Source organism: Opisthocomus hoazin, chromosome 14, assembly GCF_030867145.1.
Source record: "Opisthocomus hoazin isolate bOpiHoa1 chromosome 14, bOpiHoa1.hap1, whole genome shotgun sequence".
Classification (NCBI taxonomy): domain Eukaryota; kingdom Metazoa; phylum Chordata; class Aves; order Opisthocomiformes; family Opisthocomidae; genus Opisthocomus; species Opisthocomus hoazin.
Genome location: NC_134427.1, coordinates 18,004,098 through 18,022,815, shown reverse-complemented (window position 1 = coordinate 18,022,815; position 18,718 = coordinate 18,004,098). Strand labels below are relative to the sequence as shown.

The 18,718-nt window shown below is 42.8% G+C and overlaps 1 protein-coding gene across 5 annotated transcripts in view; it reads left to right on the top strand.

Moving 5' to 3' along the window:
* TENM1 (teneurin transmembrane protein 1) overlaps positions 1-13,951 on the top strand; it is a 1,260,898-nt gene extending 1,246,947 nt beyond the window's left edge. For all 5 annotated transcript variants that reach the window (XM_075435330.1, XM_075435332.1, XM_075435331.1 and 2 more), the window contains 5 exons: positions 3,117-3,413; positions 7,516-7,903; positions 8,574-9,794; positions 10,305-10,447; positions 11,892-13,951. In XM_075435330.1, coding sequence (XP_075291445.1) covers positions 3,117-3,413; positions 7,516-7,903; positions 8,574-9,794; positions 10,305-10,447; positions 11,892-12,650 — 2,808 coding nt within the window. In that variant the 3' untranslated portion in view covers positions 12,651-13,951. The remainder of the gene's footprint in view (positions 1-3,116; positions 3,414-7,515; positions 7,904-8,573; positions 9,795-10,304; positions 10,448-11,891) is intronic.
* Positions 13,952-18,718: the final 4,767 nt, after the last annotated feature.

Genomic DNA, 18,718 nt, shown 5'->3' with positions numbered 1-18,718 from the left:
TAGCAACCATCTTGAAAGCATGTCATGCTATTAATGTTTTTTCCAGTTTTGGAAAGAGGCCACTGTTAGCATGTTCTAAATAATGCGGTAAACACTGTGTTACAAAAAGTGGGGTTTTTGCATGGTGCGAATTCCCTGTGCTAGAAACAGAGCAGAAGTGAGTAAGTTAACTGAAATGCTAGAGCAGGCATCTAACTTTATCTCAGTATCTAAATCAAGGTGGGAAACAGGAATTAATCACAGGTTTCCTTTAAGTGCAGAACTCCCTGCCCTGGCACTTCATGAAAGTATATAAAACAGTCCATAGGCATGTATGCGTTTTATATTAATAATAAATCTATGTACAATCAGGCATTTTAATATCAATCTTAATCTAGCAAGACTTCTTTTTTATCAATTGAACTGCTATTTTAATTGACTTCTGAAAATGAAGCAAAGGCTGTTATTAAAACCAATGAGCATGATGCATAGTAATGTTCTGATTAGAATGCAGCTCTGTTCCCTCCTGTCTTTTGCATAACTTAGAGGAACCTGGCAATGGATGCAGTCCAGGTTTCATAACTGAATATCTACAAAATTGAAAATTGAATGCTTGGCCAGTCTTACTTAATTTTGCCTTTTTTTTTTTTTTTTTTTTAAATAACAGAAAAAGGAAGTAACTCACTGACCTCAATTCAAGTCCTGCAGATACAGGCTCTGACAGCTATGTTTATTATTGCATTTAGCAAATGATCTCCCTTTATTTACCAGTCTTACGGCAAGTTCTAATGATAGGACCAAATCCTCTGCCAGTGTGTATCAGCTGACAGTGACTCAAATCAAAACACAGAGAAGGAAATCGTACAATCATCTCATCTGATTTACACGTCGTAGACAGTTTAGGTTTGAGAATGAAAGTCAAGCGAAGTGCACATTTATATGATTGCTTACACTGCAACATTTCTAGCTATAAAACTAATGGAAGTAGAGTCCATGAATGTTTAAAAATATGTATTAAAGGTATCTTTTTATGCACTACTAACATTATTATTGAAATCAACTGAATTTTCTCCCTGTTTTCATCAGCTGAAATTCTGACCTGACATTGCTTTCAGAAACCAGTTTTCCCTGGCTTTTAACAGAACACATGAGCTCCAGCCTCTCACACGGGCTCCTCCCTACATTGTATGTACCTTGGAGGAGTCATTTTTAAGAAGCCAGTGGGAGCTGAAATCAGCTTTCCAGTGACAATGTTGAAATAAGGCCTGCTACCCATATATCTTCTTGTCTTGCCTTGAGAAGGGTGTTAAATTGAACTAAAGTCTAATGTAAGAAAGGACACAAATGAGACATAAAATGCGGAATATAAGGGAAGTGGTGGCATCCACCCAAACCGTATTTTAACTCTGTGAACTTCGAAATACTGCTGCTATCCACTTCGCTGCTAATTCTGCCTCTGTTTGGTTTTCATTTTTATTTGTTGTATCATCCCTGAAATTTAGATTGGAAACAATTTGTATTCAAGACTTTCCTTTCTCCTAGCTGCATTCTACAACAATAATAATAGCGATAAGGTCATTAAATGTCTACATAGACAGTAACTGAATATGAGCCAGGCTATATCCCCTGCTTGCTTTTCAGTTATTTTACTACCAAGAGGGTTTGTTTTCAGAAATTGCAAGAAGTTTGCAAAAAAATATATTATTATAAACTTTATCCATCAGACTGTATACAAGCAAATATAGTTGAACTGAGCATCACATTTTCCTTGGGCTCCCTAACTATCATTAGAGCATAAATTGTAATAGTTACAGCAGTCTACAGGGGTATATAGGTATTTTACAGCTATTGTAAATGAACACTATTAAAGTTAGACATGTGTGTATATAAAACCCCAGGAATGGTAGTTGAAAAAAGAACACCTGCTTCTTTTAGATTTTTCAAATTATTTTGTGTCTAAAAACAGAAAGGAGAAAGAAGAAAAATGTTCTTGCTAATCACTACCACCATATGATCCCAGCTTGAATTATTAAACAGGTATTCTTAACCATTTACTTTATGGCTACGCCTCTGGGTTTCGGTGAGGAGCAAGCACTGTGCTGTGCACTGTGCTAACACCTGCACTGACATCGTCTCTGCTGTAAGGAATTTATCAATTGGAATAGATTAATACAAGTGATTAGGTAAAATGCAGTAGATTAATACAATGAGCACACTGAGCATTGATCTGAAAAAGACAGGTCAATGAACAATGGCTTATGGTTCCCTAAATTGTATCTCTGATTTAAATGGAGTTTAATAGTGATTGCCCAGTGACTGAATGATGTATGGAGGTAGATGGTGAAAGGGCTGGATAAAAATATTTTGTCTTCGTAAATCTGGCTCAGCTGTGAACTTTATTTCAAATTGAGAAGTGGGCTGCCCCTCTGCATTTTCCTGTTGGACCATAAATGTTAACTGGTCGTAGCACAGTCGCTCTGTTAGTCTGTGGGACACAGCAAGTTTAATGAATGCTGCAGGTCCCATAGTGGTGAGAGCCGCAGCAAGAACATGGCTGGCACCAGGCACTGCTGGCGATGGCTTTCATGATCTCTGGGGTTGGGGTGGTTTTGTGAAGAAGTGTGAGGGTGCTGGTGAGCAGGGTCTTCGGGGAGCTGCAAGCACAACTCCTCCCTTTGCAGCATCGGTGTGCGACCTGGCGAGGGCTAACCCAGCGCAGTGGCTGACCTGTCAGCATTAACGGAGCTGAAGAGAGAGCGTGTGAGATAGGGTATCTTTGTTAATTTGTGGGCTTAACTACACATCTTTGGCTGAAATCAGAACGCCCATCCACCGAGAGGTGAAAGTTGAGCAGAAAGAAGAAAAACTTAGGAAAAGGTGAGAGCAGGGCTAAGGGTTTAGCACGTGGAAATAGGAAGCATCCTGTAACGCAAAGTACAGAAACACTGAATGCAGGCAGCATGTTGTTTCTTGGTCCTCCAGTTTCTCATCTGAATATTTTTCTGGCTTTTTGTCTTTAATTTCTCCATCATAATTTTAAACCATTGCACATTTCTGTTAGAGCTGACATGGAAATGTTTGTGTTGTGTGTAATTAAGCCGCGTTGTTTTCTTACCTGACTGTATCTTTGTGTTTAGGCCCACAACAGAAACCTGCTCTCCATAGATTTCGATCATGTAACCAGAACAGGAAAGATTTATGATGATCATCGAAAATTCACTCTTCGGATTATGTATGACCAGACAGGACGCCCAATTTTATGGTCGCCCATCAGCAAGTACAATGAGGTCAATATTTCTTACTCACATTCTGGGTTAGTCACCTATATCCAAAGAGGAACCTGGACTGAGAAGATGGAGTATGATCCAAGTGGGAACATAATTTCCAGAACATGGGCAGATGGCAAAATATGGAGTTACACATATTTAGAAAAGGTAAATCATAGAAAAAGTGGATTGTTGTACCAAGGCAAAAAATATTTCTTCTGATACAGATATTATATTCTGAACTATGTTATAATGCTATCTCTTTCAAGAGTATTTAAGACTTTTTAAACAGAAAATGCATAGAATTACATAATAAAAATGTCTCTCGGCATGCTTAGACCTACGTGTCACCAGGTCAAACCTGCCGTAGCTTACTTCTGAAGAAAGTTATTAGCACCTCAGATTTGTTTAATTGGTAAGTAGAAATGACTTCCTGGTCTCAGTCCAAGTTCAAGTGAACAAAGGACACTCACTGCTGAAAAATATGTTGTCACTCTGTGTAACATAGTCAAAAATAGAACACTCACTGTAAAGGAACGGTTTCCTCTCCACGAACACTGTTCTTTTAAGCCAAAATTATGAGGCAGTGAGCACAAGCTTTCACGTACTCAGTGCTGCTGTGTAAAAAAGGGATTGATCCCGTGAGGAGAAAGATAGTTTCAGTATTTATGAGGGCTATTTGGGGGCGAAAATATTAATATGAAATGAGTTATTGCTCTGCTTTTATAGCGGCTTTGTGTCTAAATTGCCTGAGTATCATAATTTTCATTTACGTCTGTAGGTAATGGTCACAAGATGGGGGAATAGGGGGTGCACAGATGAAGGAAGAACAGCATCTCACTCATCTGTAGAAGCATCTCATATGGTGTCATCAAAACCAAAAAGCCAATCTGTATTTTTAAAGCTTTCAGAACTTAGTGTGAAATTGTATTCAAACAGTGTCCTTTAAAACTTTTTTTTTTTAAAATAGCAACATCTTGGACTATCCAACATATCCTGAGTTTGCAGAACATTTTCTCTGAACCTGTTAACCACAGGGAAAGGCTAGGAGGGGGCAGGTGAGGTAAAACTAATAGGGGGTATTACATGCAGGAAATCCAGTCCCTTTGAAGTTATGTTTATATATTTAAAGTTCCAAATGTGTACTTTTAAGATAAACTTTTCTGTACTTACTTTGAACGTCTTTAAGCCTGATCCTCAAAAAACTTAAACCTAACCCAGTGAAAAAAAAGCGATTGAGACTGGAGAGCGCATTAAAAAGTGATTCCTTACTAGTCTGCATGCAGTACGGTTCTTGCACTTGTTAACAAGATTGGCAAACCCGAGAAGCTTCAGAAGTTTGGTTCAGATAAATTTGTCAGGGCCTCTTTTGTCTGTGCACTCTTCTGCAAATTGCAAGTAAACAGGCGTTCAGTACAGCTTTCAAATCTATGGGCAATGTGCTTTTTGGAGGAGTCTTTTCTTTTTTCTTTGGGCCTAATGGACCGTAATTTTGGAAAAACATATGCTGCTTATCTTTACAAACCACTTTGTTCTTAGTTGACGATGAGCTTATAAATAAATCACATAACTTAAAACTGTTACTCTGGTATTCTTCAAAAGTAGCTAAATCCTGACCTTGTAGAAGCAGATGGCAAAAGATTACCAATTCAGGTAGCAGCAGGCTTGGGTTATGCTGAAACTTGTGATTAAAATTATTGAAAGTCATACACACCATGGACATAATCTTCCAGCTATTTAATGTGCTTTCATTCCTGTTTTTTCCTTATGACAAAGATTAATTTGCTGTCAAAATTAGATATGAGGATATTATTTTGTGGGTCCATTAAAGTCAATAACTCATTGTGTTAATTATGTAATGATTGCTAAAGGTTGCCTGAAACCGCCTAAGACCCAATGATTCCTTTTATCAAAACATCAATTATATAATTCCCTTCCAATTCATAGTTATTTAATTCTTCATTTTTTAGCACTTGAGGTGTTAATTGCACATCTTCAAAAATCTCTGCCCTTCCAAAATTAGCCCCAGTCATTCAGGTTTTAAGAAGTGCTATGATAGTGGCACTGTAAATAATTTTTACCGATCAGATTCAGTTCCTCTTGTTCTGGTGACTTGTCTGAATTCGTTAATGATGTTATAAAACCTCCTGAATACTCCAAGCTTGCTTTCGAAATCCTGCCGTTTGCCACCACACCAGAGCGATGAGCGGCTGCCTGTGTATGGTGGCCAGAAATGACATCTAGTGGTGATGCTCAGCATTTCGGTGCATTCCCAGCAGGGCTCCAAGTGATTGCCACTGCCTGTTTGTCTTCGTACACCGTGCAGCACCAATCATTTCGTGGTTGACCAGGCTCTGGTTGCTTTTGTAAAGTGACAGCTTTTTGGATGTTTTATGAGCTACCCTCTGAAATCCTTTAAAACAATTAGAACCCAATTTGTGCACAGAGTTGAAAAATCTATTGTAATATTATTACGATGAATTGGGAGTGAGGTTTTTTTTCTCTTTATGATATCCTCTAATAGGCTAGAGAGAATACTAAGTCTCCAACCCTTGTACTGTCTGTCCTTTTACTATCCTGGACAGAAGTGGAAAAGCCACAAAGTGCTGTAAAAATGGCACACAGGGGCCCTAAAGTTATATTAGAGATGTTTCTGATCTTGTTATTCATACTCTGTCAATGGCAGACAGCTTAAAAACAGGCCCGGGAGCAGAATATAGAGAGAGGCGTCACATCGGTGCTAGGAGAGAGTTCAGCCAGTAGTTTACTGCAGACTGGGGACTCCTCATTGAAGGTGAAAACAAAATAAACACTGTGCATGTTCAAAATGCCTGGCAGACCAGCAATAAAGCGATCAGAAAAACCTCGGTGTAAAGGTCTGCCATCACTAGTTGGCAGCGGGTAACTGGCGAGCGGCTTGTGTTGGTGCTCTCTGGCTCGTGTGCAGGTGACAGATGCCTTTCGCCAAGGGCAGGAAGAAATACATCTTGGGAGGGCGGGGGGTGCAGAGAGGGTGGCCAAGGCGTAGCCTATATTTGATCCTTTGAATAAGCACTTAGGTTATTTGTCAGAGGAAAGTGGCTCAGGGCCAATGTTATTTAACACATTGCAGGGCTGAGCTCTCAGTGTTTTCTTCCCAGAGAAGGTTTTTGAGCTTTGAGGAAAAAAGCGCCTTTTTTTCCAATTTCTTTCCCCCGTGCTCTATGAAAAAGCAGTCGCACTGTTCCTCATAAGACTTTGTTTTGCGTAGTGTCTCAGTCGTGCAGAAGCCTGACAAATTTGCTTATGCGCCTGGTAGGTTTGGGCTGTGAGCTGAGAACTGTGCAGTGCTAGCGCTCCGTCTCGTCGCAGACAGTGAGGTGAGGATGCGCAGTGCTCTGGTCCAGCCAAGCCCTTACTGGAGCGAGGGAAAGGCTACAAAGTTCCCACACGCATTTTCACCCCCTGTGTTCATTACGCTTGTTTCAACAGTGACTCTTCACCAGTGGGCTGGTACTCTGTGACACTGTGATTTTGCACGACTGGTGAAAAGGTTTGCAGAACCCAAACTTTAAATTTGCACAGAAAAATGTCTGCCATGCTTGCACATTCATCTGCCAAATAAACCAGCCAGATCTCAATGGCCAGCCACAATTAACCAACACAGGGCAAATACCAAGTGCCTGTGTAGAAATTGTATTCTTGGAAAATGTTAAAAACCAGAGACAGAAGTACCGCAGAACCTGCAGACTATTTTCATCCATCTGTAAGCGTGGAGATACTGTCACCTCTGAGGCAACATGCGTTTAACAGAACACATACAGGAGAAGGGGTAGGTCCATGCTAGAGATACCCAGAGTGCCAATAAAAGCTAAACAACTTGTACACACCACTGTAGGTCTCCCCTTTCCACCTCGCCTGGCAACACCTGCTGGTGCCGATGCTCTGGCTGTGTGTGAGGAAGAGGTTCCCTCTGTTTTTGCTTCCTGGGAGGATGCCCAAAATACTGCAAAGCAATGTAGCAAGTCAGCATGAGGCTGAAATGCTACCGAGAGCCACATCTGCCTTCCAGTTTGGAGATGATTACCTCCAGACTTATTATTCTCCTCCTGTTTTGTACCACCTCGCTGGCCACATCTCCTGGAGCTGAAAGCTTCACCTGGAGTTGTACAAGAGCAAACTTAGAAGAGTGGATGGTTGTTTCAGCATTTGCTTAACCTTCAGGCGCTCACTAGGTGAATAATCATTTGCTTGAGCAGCCACTTACACTGCCATTCCTGTTTGGTTGCAGTCCGTGATGCTCCTGTTGCACAGCCAGCGCCGCTACATCTTTGAGTACGACCAGTCCGACTACCTGCTGTCGGTCACCATGCCCAGCATGGTGCGCCACGCCTTGCAAACCATGCTGTCCGTCGGGTACTACCGCAACATCTATACCCCGCCGGACAGCCACGCGGCCTTCATCCAGGACGTCACCAGAGACGGACGGCTTCTGCAAACGTTATATCCTGGGACAGGCCGCAGGGTGCTTTACAAATACACCAAACAATCCCGACTTTCCGAGATTCTTTACGATACTACTCAAGTCACGTTCACCTACGAGGAGTCTTCTGGGGTTATTAAAACAATACATTTAATGCATGATGGGTTCATCTGTACCATCAGATACAGGCAAACAGGTTTGTGTAACTGTGACTACTTTGCTGAAGTTTTTGGCCCTGATCCTGCACTTACCTGGCATGAAATTCCATTATTTTTATGTCTACAAGTTCTTATATTTTATGTTTCAAGAGAAAAATATGTGTGTATATCTCTGTGTCTGTGTCCATAGGCATATATAGCTGTCCCAATTGAAATAGAGTTTTTATTGCGTGGTATGGAATAGCTCTTATAATGTTTGATTGTTTTTATTCCACTGTGTGGATATTTGCTAAATACTAAATCAAGTTGTTTTATTGTTTGTATTTTCAAGTTTCCCTGTTTACACCATAATATAGCATAAATTCAAAAAGACTGTTTATATGAGGAAGGAAATCACCAAGTAAAATAAATTTAGTTTAGAATTATCTTGTAAGTAAATAGAAATCATAATTATTAATAAAACAGCATTCATTTAAGCAAATGTTAATAAAATATATTTTGTAAAGCAAGCGTTAATAAAGGTTTGCGAGAGAATAATCTAGCATGTTCTTAGTTAATGGTATTTTCTGAGACAGGCAAGTAGCAATGAGGTTTAAGGGTGTATTTGAGTTCGTTGCCTGTATATGCTAGATCTGTAGGATAAGTATACTGTGGACTTAATTCATTATTTTTCTTGCTTTTCCTCTTTCCCCTGTTTGTCTTGGACAGGTCCGCTTATTGGTCGCCAAATTTTCAGATTTAGTGAAGAAGGGCTTGTAAACGCCAGGTTTGACTACAGCTATAACAACTTCCGTGTCACGAGCATGCAGGCCATGATAAACGAGACGCCTCTTCCCATAGATCTGTACCGTTACGTCGATGTTTCTGGCAGGACTGAACAATTTGGAAAATTCAGCGTAATTAATTATGATTTAAACCAAGTTATAACCACCACTGTGATGAAACACACCAAAATTTTTAGTGCCAACGGTCAGGTGATTGAAGTACAATATGAAATTCTCAAGTCTATCGCTTACTGGATGACCATCCAGTATGACAATATGGGTCGCATGGTGATCTGTGATATACGCGTAGGTGTAGATGCCAATATAACAAGGTATTTTTATGAATATGATGCTGATGGTCAACTTCAGACTGTGTCTGTGAATGATAAAACCCAGTGGCGCTACAGCTATGACCTTAATGGCAACATCAACTTGCTGAGCCATGGAAACAGTGCACGCCTCACTCCTCTGAGATACGATCTGAGAGATCGCATTACCAGACTTGGAGAAATTCAATATAAAATGGACGAAGATGGTTTTCTCAGGCAAAGAGGCAATGAGATCTTCGAGTACAACTCCAACGGTCTGCTGAGCAAAGCATACAACAAAGTGTCTGGCTGGACTGTGCAATACTGTTATGATGGTCTTGGAAGACGAGTTGCAAGCAAGTCAAGCCTAGGACAACACTTGCAGTTCTTCTATGCTGATCTCTCCAACCCAATAAGAGTTACTCACTTGTACAATCATACTAGCTCAGAAATAACATCCCTATATTATGATCTTCAAGGTCATCTCATAGCGATGGAATTAAGCAGTGGAGAAGAATATTATGTTGCTTGTGATAACACTGGAACACCTCTAGCTGTATTTAGCAGTCGGGGCCAAGTCATAAAAGAGATTTTGTACACCCCGTATGGAGAGATCTACCAGGACACTAATCCAGATTTCCAGGTTATCATTGGTTTTCATGGAGGGCTCTATGATTCTCTTACTAAATTAGTTCATCTGGGTCAGCGGGACTACGATGTCATTGCTGGTCGGTGGACGACACCACATCATCATATATGGAAACACCTGAATGCTGTCCCACAACCATTTAATCTCTACTCATTCGAAAATAACTACCCAGTTGGCAGAATCCAAGATGTTGCTAAGTATACAACAGGTAAAAGTAATACGTTTCCAATGAAAATACAATTTTTGATCAAATCTGGTATGGATTCAAGACTCTAGAAATCTTTTGTGTACAGCCAAAGTTACTATTTGACTCTAATCTTATATATATTAAAATAAATCTTATATATATTAAAATAATTTCTTTAATAGATAACATCTTACTGAGCTTGATCTGTTTTCTGTAGCCTTTGTGGTAACCAAGAAAATAATTAATAGTTGTTTCTGCTGCCTTTCTAAGTGCCAAAATTAGAGGAAGAATGGAGGCAGCTTAATTTGAATTTTTTCCATTATAAATAGATAGAAGGTACACTATTGATTTGAGTATAGCCATGCTTGGTAATCAAATAATTTGTTTGCTACAGTAAATGCTGTAACCAGTACTGAAAACATAAATTGATGTGAAATCATTATTTCTGCATAGCTGGGATTTCTGCAGACTACCCTCACTTTTTCTAGGATTTGTGTGCCATATTGCCAGCGTCCTTGCCTTGTTTTGCAGACATTGGAAGTTGGCTAGAGCTGTTCGGCTTCCAGCTGCACAACGTGCTACCTGGATTCCCAAAACCAGAGATTGAAGCTTTGGAGACAACGTACGAACTGCTACAGCTTCAAACGAAAACCCAGGAGTGGGATCCTGGAAAGGTTAGCAGAAACTCTGTTTGGCAGCTTCTAATACTAAATTAAGGAATTTTATTAGAAAATACTGGGGACCAGTGAAACAATGTGACTGTATCTTTCAACATAATAGGCAAGGCCAACAGTCTAACAATGGTAGAAACTTTAACGTTGTCACATTATGTACAGGCATCAGAGCAGAGGAGAGTTTTAAGGAGAATCTTTTACGAATGCAGTGAAGAAGCTTTGCGGCTGTTTACAGAGAAACCGTCCAAATTTGAGAGGCAGGATAGGCAAAAGGATAAAGGTTGTTTGTCTGAAAACTCAAAAAGCTACAAAAAAAAATTGTGGAAAGAAAAAATTGAAACAACAGATTTTCATCTTTGTTAGCAAAGATGCCATGAGATGCAAAGTCGCTGAGGGTATAAACAGCTTTACAAGTCTGTACCTGCGCGCAATTATTGCAGGAAAACAGAAATGTTGCTGTGGATTTGTAGGGGAATCTGTAAACCTCAGCCTTGCTCCAGGGCTTGTTTTCAGTGAAGAAGAGCCATGCAGCAGCAATCAGTGTAACTGCAACAGGACCAACTACCAGTATTCTGCGCAGGTGTTCATGTTTGGCATTTGACCATACGAGCATCTGTTAACAAAGAAACACGGTTTTGCAAAGGCGAGAGAGAAAGGATGCCTTTCCTCTACTGTCATCAGGAAAAGGAAGTGTAAGGTGCTGTGAGTTCACTTTGATAGCATTGAACACACTTCCCATGCACAAATGACGGCACAGAGTGTAGAGAGCTAGAAGGTCAGAGCTCGTTCCAGATATAGGAGCATGTCCATGTATAATTGTCACTGAAATATTAAGCTATTACAAAGGCACAGAAACAGTCTAGTGATAGGTTTAGTGTTAAAAAACAAATAGATGGTTGGAGCTGAGATTTTTTTAACCTCAGTGGGGAGCTGGATCTACAGATCTGATGTACCTGCATGGTTCCTGTTGTTCTAGTGTCTGGAGACCTTCACAGGCTGCTTTCCTTAAAGAATGGGCTATAAAAACTGTTACTGCTGCTTTAGAAAAGACGCAATGAGACGCACCGAGACTAAGTGTAGAATCGTGTGAGAGAGTACAGCTTTGAGTTCAGGTTTCCCCATGCCTAGAAGTTGAAAGACCAGCCATTTGAGTAAAGAGGGGAGGAAGGAAAAAAAAGAAGAAGAAATAGAAAATAGCATTTGTGATAAACATGTTTTCCATTTGTTTTCTAGAAACTAGTGAGTCCAAGAGACAGAAAGAAAGCAATATCTTAGGCGATGGGAAAGTCTGTGTGTATACCCAGGCTCTGTAGACATGGACAATGTTTTACAAACAAATTGAAGGTCCATTCTCAGCAATTAAGAGATTAGTAGGGTCTGTGAGACACTGTAATGAACTGCAAGATGCCTCTCCCGCAAACTTTGTCGGTATTTTCTTTTCCAGACTATTCTTGGTATTCAGTGTGAGCTACAAAAGCAGCTCCAAAACTTTATATCCTTGGATCAGCTTCCTATGACACCCAGGTATAGTGACGGCAAGTGCTATGAGGGAGTGAAGCAGCCAAGGTTTGCAGCTATTCCTTCAGTATTCGGAAAAGGCATCAAATTCGCTATAAAGGATGGTATAGTGACAGCTGACATTATAGGCGTGGCTAACGAGGACAGCCGGCGCATCGCTGCCATCCTCAACAACGCTCACTACCTGGAGAACCTGCATTTCACCATCGAGGGCCGAGACACGCATTACTTCATCAAGCTGGGGTCTTTGGAAGAAGATCTGGCCCTCATCGGCAGCACTGGGGGACGACGCATCTTGGAGAATGGCGTCAACGTCACAGTGTCGCAGATGACGTCTGTGATCAACGGGAGGACTAGACGCTTTGCTGACATCCAGCTCCAGCACGGCGCGCTGTGCTTTAACGTTCGGTACGGAACGACAGTGGAAGAAGAAAAGAACCATGTCTTAGAGATAGCCAGGCAGAGAGCCGTGGCTCAGGCCTGGACTAAGGAGCAGAGACGGCTGCAGGAAGGGGAAGAAGGCATTAGGGCATGGACAGACGGAGAGAAACAGCAGCTTCTAAGCACTGGGCGGGTACAAGGCTACGATGGATATTTTGTTTTATCTGTGGAGCAGTATCTCGAACTTTCTGACAGTGCCAATAATATTCACTTTATGAGACAGAGTGAAATAGGCAGAAGGTAACAAAGAAAATCTCTGCCTTTGCGTCACCAAAGACTGCCTGTTTTTAAACGTAAAATGGTTTATTGTATTGGTTTTTCTAGATCAGAACTCTGTATATATAAATATAGAGGGAAAAAACATATCCAACTGCCTTTAAATGTGACAGAAGATGGTATTTTAATATTGTTTGTTTAACTCTTTGAGAGATGACAGTGACGATTTTTAGTTCTTGTGTGGCAGTATTCAAAAATTTCAGAAGCGGAGTCCTGACAGCGGAGCAGTGCGACCCACGTGCGAGGTGCCCGGGGTGACACCGCACATCCCTGCGGGGTAGGGGAGGGCGTGGCGGGCTCTGCCTTCGTCTAAAGAAACACGACTTTTTTGTTGTTGTTGATTTAACAATTCACCAATTATTTAAAAGGTTACAGAGCCTGATTCTGCAACCCGTGGTTACTGGGTCATTTCTATTCCAGTGAGAGCTCCCGTAAGTTCAAGGGACTGCGTACAGAAACCAGACTGGGTATGGAAATGTCGTAGTTGCTCACCAACCCCGCTCATGTCGTTCCTCACGGCTGTGATCTAAGGGATTCTCTAACCAGGGAAACCCGCCCGGTGTTGGGCACGGCGCAGGACGGCTGTCCCGTAGGGCCGTTCGCTTTGCTTGGCCGTAGCCACGTCTCAGCCGCCTGGTGAGGAACGCCACGTTGCGTCTGCTTTTAGCGTGGGGGCCTCTCTGCCGGGGTTTCCCTCTGCGCTGGGTTGTTCTGGTGTTCCCAGCGGAGGGCTGCAGGGTGGCACCATGTCAGGGGTGGCTGGAGAAGGGCTGGGCCAGCACCGCGGTCGTCTGTGTTCACAGGGCTGGGCTTTAACTGGGCGTTTTTGGGACATCCCTCACTGGGACAGCCCCCGCGGTGCAGTAGCATCAAGCCGTGCAGGATCGGTCCCGTCTGTGGTCACTGGGCCAGGACTCGCCTTCTCACAGATCATTGGGAAATTGCAGTGTTGTTGGGTTTAGGCATCGTGTTCTTTTCATCTCAGATTAATAATCCTGTTGTATTACTCATTCTTTCGAGTCTGAAGAAGATTGGTGGGTTGGGAGTTGATGAACCGAAGTGTGGATAGTAAATATGTTGATAAACGTAGAACATTTTGGGGATGACTCTTCACTTTTCAGCTCAATATCTAGAGCACATAGAAAAGCATTATATTGCATGGGCAGAAATTTTTATTTCCCAAGGTATCATGCGCTGCTGGCACAGTTATTTCATAGCAGAGTAGGTGATCCTTCTTCTTTCAGCTTGTCATTTTTACAAGACCTGATTACTGGGGGGGAGGGAGGGCACATGGGGGGGGGGGCGGGTAAGCGGATTTCCTTTACTGACTTTCAGAGGGAGCTAGAAGTCTTGTTATAGAGCCTGTGTATCCGTAACAGTGATGTTATTGCACATTTCTTCCAAAAGAGACATAGTAAATATATTGAAACAATTTCTGCTCATATTTACTGGAGCCAACAAAGTGCTTTCTTAGTCTTTCTTTCTTCCTTTCTTTCCAATTTTCTTTTTCCCCTTGTTTTTGGGCAAGTGGAGCAGACTGTACTAAAGTTAGACATGAGCCTCAACCGGCACCCGCGACCCGACCCCCCTCGGGTCTCAGCCTGGCACCATTAGCGTCTCTTTCCAGACTCCTTCCGCTCCCCCGGGAGCCAGCGCAGCTTTGGGGGTACGGGATCAGGCCGGGCGAGAGCCCGACCCCTAAAACCACCCTCGACTCCCCGGCCAGGGGGAACTGTGGACCAAAATCTACACATAAGGCATTTTGATCGGGCTCATCGTTAACTGACGTACAGATTTGGGAGCTGACAACGTGCAGGTTTGGCAGCTCTGGTTTCCGTAATTTTCCGTACCATCATGGAGAATTTGAATACCTCCACACCAGCCTAAAAACGGACCTTCAAATCCTTGAGCCTCTAATATGCTTTTAATCAATGGAGGAATAATTTATGAATTGTATATAGAGAGTGCATTCATAAATGTGATGATGTATTTTATCACTGATCCAAGATGTCAATATTAGAGTCTATTTTACTTATATTTTAAGCAATTATACTTTTTTGCAATTCACTGATAAGGTATCATTTTCAAACTGCTTTAAATATCCATTATAAACAAATATTTGAAGCTATTAGAATTACCTTGAACTGTGCATTTCTAGTATGTAATACATATTTAGTTAGCTTGTGCCTTTAGTTTCTTAAAGTTATATTTGTATTATATGCGGGAAATGCACTTTCTATTACCTACAGCTGTGTTTTTAATACTGCCTTGATTACTGTTGCTCTCCTGTTATGCCAAAAGGTCAAAGAGTGAAATGTGGTACAGGTCTGTCACTGGAAGCAAATTTGGCATTTTCCCAGTTCCTGGGTGCAGTCTAAGGTACGTTTTTGAACAGTATTTCTTACGAGAATATGGATATTGAAAGAAGCCCATGACATTACGTGGCCCGGTTACAAAAGCAAAAAAATGCCTTCATCATAGCAGTTTCAGAAGTTTAGGAAACTAAATAAAGAAGTCATGTTGAGATGACAGTGCTGAAGACAGGAGTTATTGCTGACAGAGCACTGGAGACTGAAGTTGTAGCTACTCGTGGGCCGGCCAGCAGTGATCAAGAGAACGACAGCAGACAAATGGCTTTGTACCATCTTGTTCATGAACAACCCCAGATGGAGGCAGGGAACATTTCGGTCTCCATATTTTTTTTTTCCTAGTAGTTAGACCAATTTCTCAGTGTCATTTTTTGTAGTTTTCTTTTTTTTTTTTTTTTTCAATTTTGCACTATAGCCTAGAGACCCAAATGAGAAAAAGCAAAAAAGAAAAATAATGGCATGGAAATTTATACTGTTCTTTAGATCAGATAATTTGATGCTAGTGTTCAGCACTGCAAACAAGGTTCTGAAAGTGAAAAAATAAAATAAATCCACTGTTGCACACTATCCTGTAGCAAAGTACCTACCATGAGAAAGATGTGCTATATTTTTTATGACAGCCAAACAAACAGTGTGTACAAGTAATGTTTCCTTTGCTTTCATATTTATTTAGCAAATCTAGAACATTTCAAAGGTATAAATATATATGTATAGATATCTATGTAGAACATAGCCAAATAAATATATATGAACTGGTCGATGTGCACCTCGGTATACACATCCTAGCTGTTTGGTCGGAGCTCCATAGCGTCCTCCCCGTCGCAGGCTCGCGGGGCGGCCGCAGCCGCTCTTTCTGGCCGAAGCCGCGGTGCCCAGCCAGGTGCTCCACCGAACCCCGCCGCGCCGTCGCCCAGGGCTGGGCTCGCCCAGCAGCCTCTCGTAGGTGGGCGGTGGCGATGGGTGCTGCTGGAAGGCAAAGCCCGGTTCCAGAGGTGAGAGGGGTTGGCAGATCCCTGGCCGGGTGTTGGCTCGCTCAGGCGGGATTCGCTGTTGGGCGATCGAATCAGATCCAGCTGCCGCCAGCAGCTGTAAGGGTTTTCCCTGCCAAGCACTGACTGTTACCTAAACCCACACTTGATACTAAATGTTAGCAGGTCGAAAGCGCCCCGACTGTCAGAGGAATCGCTTCTCGGCAGAAACTGGGGCCAGTGGAGTCGGACTCGCTGTGGATTTGTCCGGGCGTTTGTCAGCTGCCATTATTCGTCTAAGGAAACGTGTTTGACAATTTCCAGTTTTTCCTTAGATCTCGTGGTGGACTTTAGCCTTTTAATAAATGTTAGTATATCAGATCGTGTCCTTGACGGTATTTTACTTGTATGAACCATGATAAAACATTAAAGTCTTCATACTCTTCAGGCAGAAGTGTCAATAAACGAGGAAGAGAAGCATAGCATACAATATATGTCAAAGTAACGTTCCTTTTTAGCTTTCTCATCAACAGTAAAAATGTTTACAATGTATGCCAAGATCTTCAGTTTCTGACTAACACCGGTTAGAGGTTCTGATCTTACAGAAATTGTGTTCTAATGGCCTCAGCCTCGTTGCTAGGAAACAATAGATCCCAATTTTTTTATTCCTGCTCTAACTCCTGTGCTGAGTAGTGACTGGATACTGTACAGGTTTATGTTATATGGCTGCAGTTAAATGGTCTGATGCATTTTGCTATGGATTTCAGACCAGAAGCATGCATTTTCTACAAGAACATCCCAGCAACACGCTGTAAATATTGAAAGTTAATATATTATGTGTCAATATTTGAAAAAGAAAGTACTTTGACTATTTCATTTTTAAAAAATAAAGGTGCAAACTGATGGTGTGTGATGCTGTCTTTGTTTACACCATGTGTTTGGGAATACTGTAGTCGTCTCTGCAAAAGGTGCTTCCACACAGCTAAAGAAGATCTTCAGACAGTACTGGTTGATTGAAATGCTGGGGGGCAGCAGGTTGCTAGCAAGATTTAATTTTGCTTCTGATTCACCAAAGTTCATGCATGTAACTCCGCAGGTTTCACTGCAGACGAAATCACAGCTGGTTTCTGTGCACAGGTCATTACATCTAATCAGAAAAAGCAAGAGGGAGAAAAAGATTCAGCTAAATGCCTTTGCACTCCCAAGAAATGAGTGGGTGAGGTCAACGGTGGTGGTAGGGGATGAGGAGCAAAGTTTAAATACCTGCGTGTTCTGTACAGCTGCTTCAAACAGACGGTGATGAATGACTCTGCGTGTCGAAGGTAGGCGCCTGAGGAAAAGTAAAACGCCCCGTGCACGCAGCAGAGAGGAGGAGACGGTGAACTGGCCGGGCAGGAGGCATGGTTAAGGCTAAAGGGAAGGCGACGTGGTGAAAAACAGATGAGATCAGCTGGGCTGGGCAATAACCCAGCACAAGGGCCAAGGCCGAGGAGCTGTGTTGGATGGAAGCGAAGGAAGGGAGACCAAAGGGGTGCTCTGGTAGGAGAGGGAAGAAAACCAGCCTGGGCGGTGTTGGATGGAAGCGAAGGAAGGGAGACCAAAGGGGTGCTCTGGTAGGAGAGGGAAGAAAACCAGCCTGGGCGATGATGTTGGTTTGTCTCCACAGGAGGTCTGTCGTGGCCGCAGCCGGGGAGCAGGGGAGGGCTCAAGGGAGGCAAAACCAGAGCTGCTGCAGGGTTAGTCGCTGCAGAGGAGCGGCATCGCCTTTGCTGGGGAGAAGGCAGAGTGGGGAGGGCCAGGGCAGGGGACGCAGAGTCCCTGTGCTGAGCTGCAAAACTCAGCTGTCAGAGCCAGGGCTGCGGCACCCAGGGAAGGGGAGGGACGGGGCAGAGCACCTGCAGCAGCGAGGGGCTGCGTCCCAGTGTGGCTGTGGCCTGGCCTCGGTGGTGTGGGAAGGAAGAAGCGGGCGGTACAGCCGTTGTCTGGTGAAGTCATGCCCACAAAATGTGGCTGCTGCTCTCTGAAAGGATCTGTAGCTCTTCACACCAAAGTCAATGCATGAAATCTATAGAATTTCCATATTACTGTTCCCATAACCAGACACCGACTCCTTGTCCCGCAGGTACCGTGAGCTTCTCTCTCTGTTTCCACCTTGTTTGAGCCCAGAGCAATTCCAGACTCTTGAGTACCCAAAAGAAACAACACAAACAAGCCTCCGTCTTAATAATTTACATCACAAACTGAAATGACATTCTCAGCTCTAAATAAAAATGGCATCTTCTGGCCTATTTTATGTACTTTTTTAGAAGAACAAAGCATTGCCAGAGTCACCCATAGACAAACCAGTTATCCTCAGCTCACTGCACCGCAGGGCGGACGAGCGGCTGCCACTCTCGTGCCACGGGGTTTGCGCATGCAGCGCTGACAGCCTCAGCCTTTGCTTGAAGCCGATAGGACATGTCTGTAGGAAACAGCCCCTGGGCAAAGCGCTTCTCACTACGTTGGTTTATCCCCACCACTGTGCCGTCACCTGCCAGGGACCACTTCCAAGCACACCCTTCCCTGCTCCCAGAAGAGGCCAGCTAAACCAGGAGTTTAGACCCAGCACTTAGAAAGCAAAAGGGCTCCTACAAGTCGACTGGCTTCGGGGAAGGATGGTTTGTGGGAGCACGAAGCCGAAGCCGGAGAGGAACGGCCAG